At 32.4% G+C, this 13,223-nt stretch overlaps 1 protein-coding gene across 2 annotated transcripts in view; it reads right to left on the reverse strand.

Moving 5' to 3' along the window:
• Positions 1-12,970, reverse strand: part of wdr48a (WD repeat domain 48a) — a 22,393-nt gene extending 9,423 nt beyond the window's left edge. The window contains exons 1-7 of one of the 2 annotated variants that reach the window (XM_068217122.2): positions 12,892-12,955; positions 7,956-8,096; positions 6,907-6,982; positions 6,642-6,724; positions 4,153-4,282; positions 1,933-2,021; positions 627-728 (exon numbers count right to left, since the gene is read on the reverse strand). In XM_068217122.2, the coding sequence (XP_068073223.1) occupies positions 627-728; positions 1,933-2,021; positions 4,153-4,282; positions 6,642-6,724; positions 6,907-6,982; positions 7,956-8,096; positions 12,892-12,939 (669 nt within the window). In that variant the 5' untranslated portion in view covers positions 12,940-12,955. 2 annotated transcript variants of the gene reach the window in all.
• Between the last annotated feature and the right edge of the window lie 253 nt (positions 12,971-13,223).

Consider the following 13,223-nt stretch of genomic DNA (forward strand, 5'->3'; position numbering starts at 1 on the left):
CTAGGTTGATTAGGGTAAAGTTAGGGTAATTAGGCAAGTCTTTGTTTGTTCTGTAGACAATCCAACTAATATTGCTTAAGGGGGCTAATAAATTTGACCTTGAAATAGCTTTAAAACAATTAAAACTGCTTTTATTCTAGCCAAAATACACCAAATAAGACTATCCAGAAGAAAAAATATTAGAGGAAATACTGTGAACATTTCCTGAATGTGCTCAACATCATTTGGGAAATATTTGAAAAGGAAAACTAAATTCACAGGAGGGATTGTTTTCTTTTAATGTTGTATTGATTATGAAGGTTGTAGTGGTTCATATATTTATTAACGTGAACAAATGCACAATACATGCATTTCAATATTTATTCATGTTTGTTAACTCACAGTGCATTACTTAATGTTAACAAGCATGACGTTATATTTTAATAATGCATTAACAAATGTTGAACTATGACTAACAAATGCTGCAGTGTTGTTCATACTTAGTTCATGATAAAAAATACATCAACTAATGATACATCCTTTTGTAAAGTGTGACCAATTTAAAGATGAACATGCAAAAACCTCAATAGGTGTTTATTTTATTAAAAAAGAGATGACTTCAGCTGAAAACACAGGTTTGGTCTCACCTGTGTGCCGTCTCTGTTGAGCAGCAGAGATTTGACGTTGTCTGTGTGTCCCTTCAGTTTCATGAGTTTGGCACAGGTTCGTGGATCCCACACTCTTAAAACCTGACCAAAAAGATTGAAGTACATTCACTGACTCATTCTAACAACACTGCAAGCACAAACGGACTACAAATAACAACACAAACATCATCTTTAAAATTTACTCTAGTAAAAACATGTAATAAAAATACCCTAAGAGGCAAAAATCACGTTCATAAGGATTTAAACACTGTGTGAGAATATAGCCAGTCTCTAATGGTTCAACTTTTTATTTAGTTCAATGTTTATCTCTGCAGTGCTTATACAATGTAGACTGTGTTAAAGCAGCTTAACATAGAAGTTCTAGTAAACTGAAACAGTGTCAGTCCAGTTTTCAGAGTTTAAATCTATTAAATCATTATTGATATACAGTTGGACATTCATGTGATCAAATTTGTGATTTAAATCATTTTAGTCTATTAAAAGTAACATTCAAGGACAGGATTTAAGCCTGGCTCACACTATGATGATATTAATTCATTCATTCATTCATTTTCTTGTCGGTTTAGTCCCTTTATTAATCCGGGGTGGCCACAGCAGAATGAACCGCCAACTTCCAGCAAGTTTTCATGCAGCGGATGCCCTTCCAGCTGCAACCCATCTCTGGGAAACATCCACACACACTCATTCAGACTCATACACTACAGACAATTTAGCCTACCCAATTCACCTGTACCGCATGTCTGTGGACTGTGGGGGAAACCAGAGCACCCGAAGGAAACCCACGCAAATGCAGGGAGAACATACAATAATAACAATAATAATAATAATAATAATAATAATAATAATAATAATAATAATATTCCCAGAGATGGGTTGCGGCTGGAAGGGCATCCGCTGGGTAAAATGTGCAGGATAAGTTGGCGGTTCATTCCGCTGTGGCGCCCCAGATTAATAAAGGGACTAAGTCGAAAAGAAAATAAATGAATGAATGAATGAATAATACTAATATTAATAATAAAACATTAACCCTTTTTATTTAATTATTATATTATTTATTTATTTATTTTTACATACTGTATGTGTGTATGTTTTATTTAAGGATGTTGTCCAGTGTTGTAAATTTTTGAAAAACAAAATAAAACTATGTTAATCGAATAAACCAGAGATGCATCAGCAAAACCAAAATGACAACCACAATTCAGTCAAATCTTAATTTCTGCTGTGCATCTTCTACTGGAAGCTGCTGTCATATCATGGACATTAAATGCATTGTGATGCCTCAAACCTTTTCAGTGGATCCCGAAACTATAACCGTCCCCATCTGATTCATGGCCAAACTGTAGATGGAGTCCTTGTTCCCGCTGAGAGAAGATGCTGTAAACACCAATAAAACACTGCATTTATCATCCACATAAAATAAAGTCCTGCACTTACTGACTCTTTAATATCAAATCTGGGTCTGCTGATAAAAGGAGACAACAAACGCTTAATTAACATTGAAGAATGGAAGATTTACATTTTCATCAATGCATTTGGTAAACGGCTTCATGCAAATCAATTTGGTTTGTTTGACTACAGAGATAGACTAATGATCATTCATAGAATACACAATAAATTGAGCTGGAACAAATATGAACAAACTAGAGATGCACTGAAAGGAAAACTTCCAATGCACTTGGCTGTAAAGCAAAAATGATTTATTAAATAATATAATCTTGTAATACTTTACATTTAACTCAATAACTTGGATATTACTGATTTAAAAAAACACAGGCCAATAAAACACCACATTTGTATCCCTAGATCAGAAAGCCGATAGCCAAAAATGGATTAAAACTTTAGATTTTTATTCCTAATTGGTGCTAAAATTATGCCAAATTCTTTTTTAAAAATCATCCAAATATTATGCAAGGAAGATCATGTTATATGAAGACATACTGCAAATGTTCTACTGTAATTATACCATTTTACACTTAGCTACATTGATTTACTAAACATTGCATTAGGATCTTCCAAAGAATCAGATTTTCATTAGTCTAAAAATTCTAACCTTCAAATTACATGTTAAAATGGGTTTATCTGTGGCTGAACATTTGGTCCAACCCTTGAACAAAACTAACCATTGGGCTCTTTTTTTTAAGTTTTTTTTCTTCTTTTATTTAGATTTTTATTGCATTAATTTCAACATTTACTTACAGATGTATTGTATTGTATTTTTTATTTAATGCCATGTCAGCAACCAAGGCTATTTTCATAGCAGGAATCTTTCAACAATAAATATACAATTTAAAAATCAACAAACAAAATAAAACAAATTAAATAAGACTTTTTGTGTTAATACATGAAAATCTTTTCTGGTTTCACTTTGTCAAAAATGTCCTTAAAAGAGTTCATTTCATAAAAAGGCCTTCTGGAATCAGTAAAAGCAGGACAGTCCAGTAAAATGTGTTTTACAGTAAGAGTTTTGCAGCACAAACACCGAGTAGGGTTTTCACCTTAAAGCAAAAAACCATGTGTTATTCTCGTATGCCCAATACGACATCTGGTAAAAACTACTTGATCAAATCGATTCTTAAAATGTCTTAAAATTCTGTGTGAGATTTCAGGTTGGATTTCATGTAATTTATTGTTTTCTAATGCATCCCATTCCTTTTGCCACTTGTTTAAAATGTAAGCGTTGATAAAAGATTTCATCTCTGACGGAGGAATTTGGCATCTGTTCACTACTTGCTTCAAAGCATCTTTAGTAGCTGCATCAGCTCGCTCATTGCCTAAAAGTCCGACATGTCCTGGAACCCAGCAAAAAATGATGTGATAAAACTGATTTTGAAGTTGATGAACTTTAGTTAAAATATTATCAATCAAAGGATGATCATTCGTTGAAGATTCCATAACTTGGAGGCATGATTAAGAGTCTGTAAAAATGATGGATTTCTTTTGCTGGGCATTTTCTATATACTCCAATGCTAAAAGTAAAGTGCAGGCTTCAGCTGTGAATATGGAGCATACTTTAGGCAGACTGATTCCACAATGTTGTTGACCCAGTTACCATTGCTGCTGCTACGCCATTTTCCACCTTAGAGCCATCTGTAAAAATAGGTGAATGCTGAGAATATTGGCTTCTAATATCCAAATATTGTTGTCTGTAAACATTGGGATGAGCTACTCCTTTCTTCTGATGTCCTAAATCCATATTGATTATGGGCTTCTTTAGAGTCCAATGAGGCAGGGCATTAAAGTGTGTTTGACTTAATATGTCCAGGTTTATGTTTAAATTTTGCAGATGTGGGTTAATGCGTTTACTTACAGATGTATAGCATACAGCGCTTTTTACATTGCATATACAAAACAATTAAATATAAGAATCAAGAAAGAGTAGAAGATGAATGAATGAATGAATGAATGAATGATAATTTAGCTCATATTTTACATTAAATTTTAACTCTGGGGTTTGTTCATATTTGACTTAAAGTTCAGTAGGTTTTAGACTGTATTGTAAACTCACTAGTGACGGTGTTGTTGGATGCGGTCAGCGCTGTCAGTGTGTTCACATCCCAGAGGAAGATTTGTCTGTCCAGCCCTGCTGAAGCCACCAGCTCTTTGTCTTTAGCATACGCTAATGCTTTAACATAGTCCTAAAAAACAAATATATAGTATTATCAGCAAATAAAAAAACTGATGCAATGCACACTTCACTGTGTGTGTAATGAACAGTCAGATATGATTAGTCGCAAGTCTAAAAGGGACAGTTCACCCAAATATGAGCATTTCTTTATGTAAACCTTTATGAGTTTCTTTGTTATGTTGAACACAAAATAAGATAATCTGAAGAATGATGGAGAAGAGCAGCCACTGACATCCATAGTAAGACAAAAATACTAAATATGAAAATAATACATTAGTAAAAATACTGTGGAGGTCTATGGCTGCATTGTTCAGTATATCTACATATGTGTTCAACAGAAGAAGGAAACTTAAACAGGTTTAAAACAAGTGGAGGATAAGGAAATGAAGACAGAATTTACATTTCGGGGTAAACTATACCTCTAGGGCTTGACCAAAATATTTTTGAAGAGAGATAAATAAACACTCAAGTTATCAATGCAGAATATATTCACAAGATATGCTATAGTTCAGTAATAGTACAAGAAAAAGCGATGTTTTCCACCATCATACCAAATGTGATGCTTATTTTATTACATGAAGTCATGATCAGCATGCTCTAATTGTTTTGCATTTATTTATACATTAAGCACCAATAGTGAAGAGAGAAAATAAGTTCACTATTGTTTCACTATAATTCTTCGCTCACTTTATAAATCAATTATACTGATGTCAAGTTTCAATCACTAAAACATGCACATCCCATTTTACAATATTACCTAAACCTGGCACCTAAGCTCTGGAAAAGCCTTCCAAGCACAGTTCGGTCAAAGCTTAAACTAAAATAAATAAATTTAAAACTAACTTAAAATTAATTAATTAATTTTAAATAGATAAAATAAATTACGATAAATAAATAAATAAAAATAGCATAAATAAATATACATTAATCAATTTAATAAATAAATAAAATGAAAATAAATAAATGAATTAAAAATAAATTAAAATATATAAAAAATAATTATAAATTAATTTAAAATAAATTAATAAATTTAAAATATGAAAAAGATTTTAAAAAAATAAAATTAACATCAATAAATAAATGAAAAAAAATAAACAAGTAGTGCATATCTAATGTAAATCTAAGTAGCTAAGTATTTCCCTTTTATAGTGAATAAATATATTCAAAGGCTGCTGAACCTCTGTCTGAAAGGCACTTTTGATCAATTATATAATAAAATTGTTTTGTATTTTCCATTTTGTATTTTTTTTTCCTCAGTGTAGGGCTCTCACAGCATTCTTTCAACTAGTGGGTGCGTCTATAAAGCACGAGTCTGTCGCTCCATGTATGCAAGCCACGCACCTCCATTGGAAATAACGAACTTGCGCGCACAAAAGACTCGATATGCGACTGGCCCTTACTTATAAGCTTCAGCCACAGTTAATCCAGTGTGCATAGTGTACAAGCTCAGAACTTCAAACCAGCACTCAGTTGGCAAAACGTTTGGTTGCAGCAGTTTTGTTCCATGCAGAAACGGTGTTGAGAAGCCTTGACGATTAATTAACCGTGATAAATTAAACCACGGTTAATAGCGAAGACGGCTAATCATTGAATCCCTATGGAGGAGTGGAGAGCATGAGACTGATTCCTGTAAGGCCCTAGTGACAGACAAGACTTCGCATTGATCCTAAAGGGCCAGCCTGTACACCAGCCGGTCACCTTCTCCACAATGCACGTCCAGCCTTCTCCAGCTCTGCACAATAAGTTTGGCCAGAGGAGAAATGGTTGTGCCCAACTTAGCTTGGTTTCTTCCTTCACTTCACCATATGATGAAGTTTGTTCCTCCACTGTCGCCACTGGCTTGCTTGGTTCGGGACTTGTGGAGTTGCACATCGATGGATTTGCTCTTCAGTGTTTGGACTGTCATCAGTGAATATTTAACCACACTGAACTGAACTTTAACTCTGAAAATTGAACTGATTCGGTTTCAATCTACTATGATCTTCTATGTGAAGCTGCTTTGACACAATCTATATTGTAAAAGCGCTATACAAATAAAGCTGAATTGAATATTAGAATATTATGCAAAACACAGGTCACCAACAGTTCAAAAAATAAGTTGATACTGACTGATGTTTTAAACACTATATTGTCTTTTTTGTGCCGTTTCTTGATTGAATTAACATTTTTCTGAACGTCATTTGACATTCATATTTTTGTACCGCCTGATGCAGATTAAATGGGGTGAAACATCAATATTAAATTATGACTTTTAAGACAAAGCATTGTGCTGCAATTATATTTTTGATCATGCACCTGATATATATAAAGAATTATTTTCTTCTTCCCCATTTGCTTACAACATTTAGTTTCATCGAACACATCAGTACCTTGTGCGTTCGCAGTGTGGACATACAGAAGCCCTTATGTGCATTCCAGACCTTCACTGTAGTGTCTGACGATGCTGAGATCACTGTAGAGACATTAGTAAAATGCACACACACACAAAAAGAAAATAAATAAAAATATGTCATTGACTTTGATACATATATTATGCATTATCTTATTGAGATAACAACAATTAAAGCGTTGATTTATTGCGCAGCCCTAAACAGTATTATATAATCCCAGCAAACACTCAAGCTAAACACTCACACGTCTTTCCATTGCAGCAGAGGACGATGTCATTCACCCAGTCTGTGTGATGCTCCATTGATGCAATGTAAGGATCCTGCTGTAGGAAACACTCACAGCATCATTTTAAAGCTCTCTCTCAGTTGTTTTGATATTATTTACTCTGGTTATTTATTTAGGTTTTGTTTATTGCTGGATAAAAGATTAAATCGCAATTAATCACAGCCAAAAAATGGTTTTGACATAATTTGTGGATGTATTATAAACACATTTATTATGTACATGTGATAAAAAATAAAAATTACACAAAGAATTTCATTACATAGACATATAATTTGTTAACATTTATATTCAGGGTTCTTACACATTTCCAACTTCAAATTTCAGCACTTCTCAAGGTGCATTTTTGTTGCTATTAGAATTATTAGAATGTCAAATTATTAGCCATCCTTTGAAGTTTTTTTTGTATTTCCCAAATGAGGTTTAACAGAGCAAAGAAATTTCCACAGTATGTCTGATAATATTTGTTCTTCTAGAGAAAGTGTTTGATAGTCTACAGAACAAACCATTGTTATACAATATTTATCTAAATACATGCCTGCATGTGTGCATTTATATACCTAAAAATATACATAGTACACACACATATTTAAAATCAAAACTTTTATTTTGGATGCGATTAAATCACAATTAATTGCCATATCAGAAGCATTGACTATATTCATGGTAAAACTTGTCCTATGCATTCAATATATAATTTACAATCATAACTGTTACTTAATAATCATTTATTATCTAAAAACAACATACAAATAAACAACACTCATACAAAAGATCACAGTAGATGTTTAAATTTGATCAATTATCAACAAATACTGTATAATTGCTTCATTTAAAATATTGTATGAATAAAATATTATTCATGTTTTATTCCCTTTAAATATTTTATGAAAAAAAAATTCTTATATTATTTAAAAATGCAAAATTATTGCTAATATTATTATTAAATAATATAATTTATAATATTAAAGTATGTCTTTATTCTCTTGGTTCAGTGACTGACAGGTTACCTTGTGCTGGTTGACGCTCCATATCCTAATAATGGAGTCTCGTCCGGCCGTGAAGAGCCGGTTAAGAGCTGGATCCAGCTGTAGTGCATTGACTCCATTACGATTATATTTCTCCACCTCATCTCTGATTACATATGACACCTGCAACACACACATTACACGTTTAAGACCACCTGCACCTATATCTACCAGAGTTCACAGTAATGTAAAAATGTGCTGATATTCAATAATTCAATATATGGTCATTATTATGATGCAAACTGTGATCGTTTCTTAGTTAATGTCTACCTAAAATAGTGGTCATAATCTGATGACAAGTCATAATGTGTGTATACAGTTATTAACTATTATAATTCAGCTGTATTAATATAGTGGCTGTATTAAATCTGTCTTTTTCTCACTGTTGATTTTAATTATTAACTAACATTGAATTGCATTTATTTAGCAATTTAATTTGGTTGAAACATTTGTTTAGTATGAATATTTATAATAAACTCATTTATATAAATACTTTCAGTAATTCTATCTGTTAAAGTAATACTTTTTGCAGCTATCTTGGTCAATACATAATAAAAAACAAGAAAATGAGAATCATTATAAGCCGTTTTCTAGATATTATCCATGTTTTAACATGTCTATATGCAGGAATAGAAATAATTTAGAGAATTTTGGGCACAAAGGGTTTCAGAAGGAGTGATACACCAAATTTACTGATTAATTTGCACAAACATGGACACCTAAAAATGAAGATTTAGGGTACATTTACACAAATATTGCTTACAAGGAGAGGAAATGTTTTTCTTTGCATTTCTTAAGTGTTTCTCGCATAGATGAGAATGTTGTAAAAATGATCCTATTCACCAAAATTTACATTTATTTACGTTTTAATGTCATGTCAGCACCACTGGTTAAATTTATGGCAACACTAATAATAAATATTCAATACATAATTTACATTGATAACTGTTTCTTAATAAACAAGCATTAAAAAACGTACAGATAACAACACACTACTGATAAAAAAGGCATACATTTTTATTTAAGTCAATGATAAAAAATCTAAAATTCTTCCAGAAGACACTTATTTGAACAAAAATGTATGTATATGGTCCGGTAGTTGGCGCTGTGCCATTATAAATATTTTTACTAAACACATTTTCTTCCTTAGGGTTAGACTAGTAGTTAGGACTGCATTTAATAATTTTATTAAACCAAACATCTACTTTATTTGGCTTTAAATTTAGAATAAACCTGTATTATCATGCATTGTGTACAACTTTCGACTAGTGTACAATTGTTTTCCAGTAGAAATGTCTATTCACAATTAAAAGCCAGATCTTTCTTATCATTTTGAAAGAAACTCACGTACATTATAAAGACACACTAAGCTTAGTGACATATTTAATGAAATATACACCCAAAAAACAACTACAAATCTTTCACAATTTACTCATCCTCCACTTGTTACAAACCTGTTCAAGTCATTTTTATTCATTTTAAAAAAAAAAATTTTAGAGTTTTTAAGGATTGTCAAGACGCTATACTTTTTAAAAGTGAGGCTAAGCGTGTTTAAACATGTTTATATTGACAAACAATGGAAAAGTAGGTTATCAAAGCATTTAATTCTGCATTATGCATTGAGTGTTGTGATTTCTGATTAGGCATGGGCCGCTGGTATTAGATTCTGAAGGTTTCACAGTATCATGGTATTGTGATTACTGCTCTAAAACATATTATTTTAAATGTCTATGTAAAAAACTAGAAAAATCCCCTTTTAAAACGATATATTGTATTATTCTAAAGATTTAAAATATTTTGGAGCAGTAAACATGTCAGGCTAAATAATGAAAATCAATTATTGACTTCAGCTGTGTTCATTAGCTTCAAAAACGTTGATTTCTTTACAATTAAAAATGCCATCTTTAAATACTGTCCTGCTGGAGATACTGTTGTCCTAAAAAAAATGTTAATAAAATATCTGACGGTTTTAATACCTTGACTTTTCCAAACCGCGGTATACCTTGAAAATGGTTATCGTCCAGTAGGGTTGGGCGATGTCGACCAATTTGGCATGGTACAATGTCTAATGTGAACGGTGAGGTGAGGATGTGGACTGTTTTCATTCTATAATGGCATTGTAACACTAAGGCGTGTCAGTGTAAACAGGGCCTATAGTGTGTATTTTTCGCGACCTGGTTTGCGACAGGGGTGGGGGGGGTTGAGGATCAGTGATGCCGCCTCAGCATTGTGTTGTCTATTGGCCATCGGCGATGGCATTGTCTATCAGCCCAACCCTATCCAGCCTATATATATGATTATTATTATTATATATTTTTTTTAAGATTTATCTTTGGTATTTTTGCCTTTATTGAGTGGATACGACAGTATTTCAGACAGGAAGCGAAGTGGGAGAGGGACGGAAAATGTCCTCGAGCCGGGTTTCGAACACAGGATGCCCTGAAGTGCTAAAGCACCCCATGTCGACGCGCTAACCACTAGGCTATTGTGACGACTATTTATGATTATTTAAAGGAACAGTTAACAAAAAAAAAAAAAAAAACTATTTTACGGCTGCACAATATATTTTTTTAGCATCAATATCGCAATATGTGTTTCTGCAAAAGTCACATCTAAGGATTAGATTAATAATTAAAAATTATTAGTTGTTAATAAATATTATTATTTATAAATACCTTATACAATAATGACCATTTTACTTTATCTTAAATTACTCAATTTCTGTACCTGAATACTGTTAGACTCTCCAGAAAACATAAAGCACTGTTTATTTGACATATATTTTAGCTTGGTCGCATGAATATGCTTGTAATTTATTATAATTTATGCAACGCACCGCATAGAAAAAAAAGACCATCATAGCAGTCCATCTAATGAAATCTTTACAAATAAAGCCACTCAATTCATCTGGTGAAATCATTTCACAATGCATACTCGCAGAACAACAACATTTTGCAATGTCAGATTTTTCCAATATCACGTAGATCTACTTCAATTACTCTCACACCAAAATGGCTCTTAACTTTGCAGCATATGAAATGTCCTGAACACTATTTTAACAGTACAAAATGGGCAAAAACAATGTTACTGATAGTCAAAACATGTTCAAGAAATATGTGTGTATGTGCTATTAATGCATACAAAACAGTCAGGAAAAAACTGCTGTGCTCAAGGCAGAAATAAGGAGTTTTTTATTCTATTACACAAAGGTGATTTTACAGTGTTTTATGGAAATTAGGACCACGAGTCCACATATATGAATATAATTTTACTCTCAAATCAAAAGATGATACTTAGGTTTTATTCTAATTAGGCTGCAATAAACCCAAACAGCAAAGAGAAATAAAAAATACATAAAATTATTTTATTAAAATTTAATTACATTATTTTTTTTGCCAACTATATTTATTTATTAATTAGTTTTTCAGATACAATATCATATACATATAGAAATAAGTAATACACTGTTCTGCTTTTTCACAACTAAGAACCAATGACCATCAGAAAAAAAAATAGTAATAAAATGACACAGTAAATGTAAAAAAAGAATAAATAATAAATATATAAACAACAACAGCAAAAAAAACTAACTACAAAAGTAATAGATAAATAATAATAAAACATAAAAACATTAAAAAAATAAAAACCTTTATTCCTCTTCTGCTTCAAGATCAATAGTGTCAATATAATTCAACAATGGTTTCCATGTTTTATAAAAGGATTTTAAATACCCTTTTAATGAAAACCTAATTTTTTCCCATTTTAAACACAAAAACAATTATTTTATCCATCTGTCATGTGAAGGTGGAGATGTTTGTTTCCATTTAAGGAGAATAAGCCTCCTAGCCAATAATGTAGTAAAGCCACAACGTTCTGTATTGTTGAAGGCAAATTTGGCTCAAAAGGAAATCCGAATAGTGCTGTTAGAGGGTTTGGAGTGGCTGATATGTTAAAGTTTTTTTCAGAAGTATTGAATACTTTAGACCAAAACACTGTCAATTTTGGACAAGACCAGAACATGTGTGTGTGATTTGCTGGAGATTGTTGACACCTATTACAAGTATTATTTCTATTTGGGTATATTTTGGCTAATCTGCTTTTTTAAAAGAAACATTTTTCATGTTTTTTTTTTTTTTTTTTGTATTTAACAAAAGAAATACACTCATAAAAGTTAAGAGCCACTTGGGTGTGAGAGTAAATGGAGAGAGAACTTTTATTTTAGGGTGAACTGTCCCTGAAATTACAACAGTCAATACATCACACAAAAACAAATGAGTTGCTTCCAAATCATAAAACAACTCTGCAGTTCAAGCACATGTATTGTAATATCTATATTCAGAGATGTGTATAGTTTAGTGCTCATTGCAAACAAACACAGATGCCAATACACGCGACTTGTTTGTATGACAATATTTTGATTTGTTTGCATGTATTAATTTGTGTGTGCAATATATTGCATTTTTACAACATGCTACGACTATACAGGTAATATTTGTGTGGATATGAATGAGTTAAAGCATTAAATGAAGACTGTCATCAACCAGAAACGCGAAATGACCAATTACAGCTCAACATCTGAGGAAAACCGGCGAATATTTAATCTGCAGCCGATTGTGATCATGTAAACACCGTCAAGGCCTGTTTATAGTATCATATAATGCATTAATACGTCCATACAAACTAAATATACAGCATTTTCGGACACCTGCCTCAAAAACGCCCCTAATGTACAGTCAGAAAGGCAGTACAGTAGATTTGTTTGAGACACCGCCTGGCCTCCAGATCACTCTGCGCCAAACACACACTCACAACGCGGTTAAAACAACAGTCACACATCTTTCAGCAGTATAAACATTAACATCATCACGAAAAATACACACGCACATTACCAGAAAACACGAAAGAGTCAAAGAGTTACCTGCACTTTCCTGCGCCCCGCTGCATTCTGCCTGTGATGCGTCGCCATCTTACATGTTGACGCCGTGACGCCACTTCCGTCACGCCAAGAAGAGCCGCCAGCCGGCGCGCGCTAATAAAATACGAATAAATATACGCCAAAATGCGCACAGCGATCATTAATTATAAAAAATAAACTAGTGATAATATTTAAAATACATAGACATTTCCGTACAAAACGCCTTTTACAAAACCAAAGACAAGATTTATTGTAAGTTAGGCTAATTTGTTTTTACATATTAATACAACATATGGAGGACGAAACCTCAAAAGCAATAAATAAATACGCAAATA

The sequence above is a fragment of the Danio rerio genome, chromosome 24 (genome assembly GCF_049306965.1).
Source record: "Danio rerio strain Tuebingen ecotype United States chromosome 24, GRCz12tu, whole genome shotgun sequence".
NCBI lineage: Eukaryota > Metazoa > Chordata > Actinopteri > Cypriniformes > Danionidae > Danio > Danio rerio.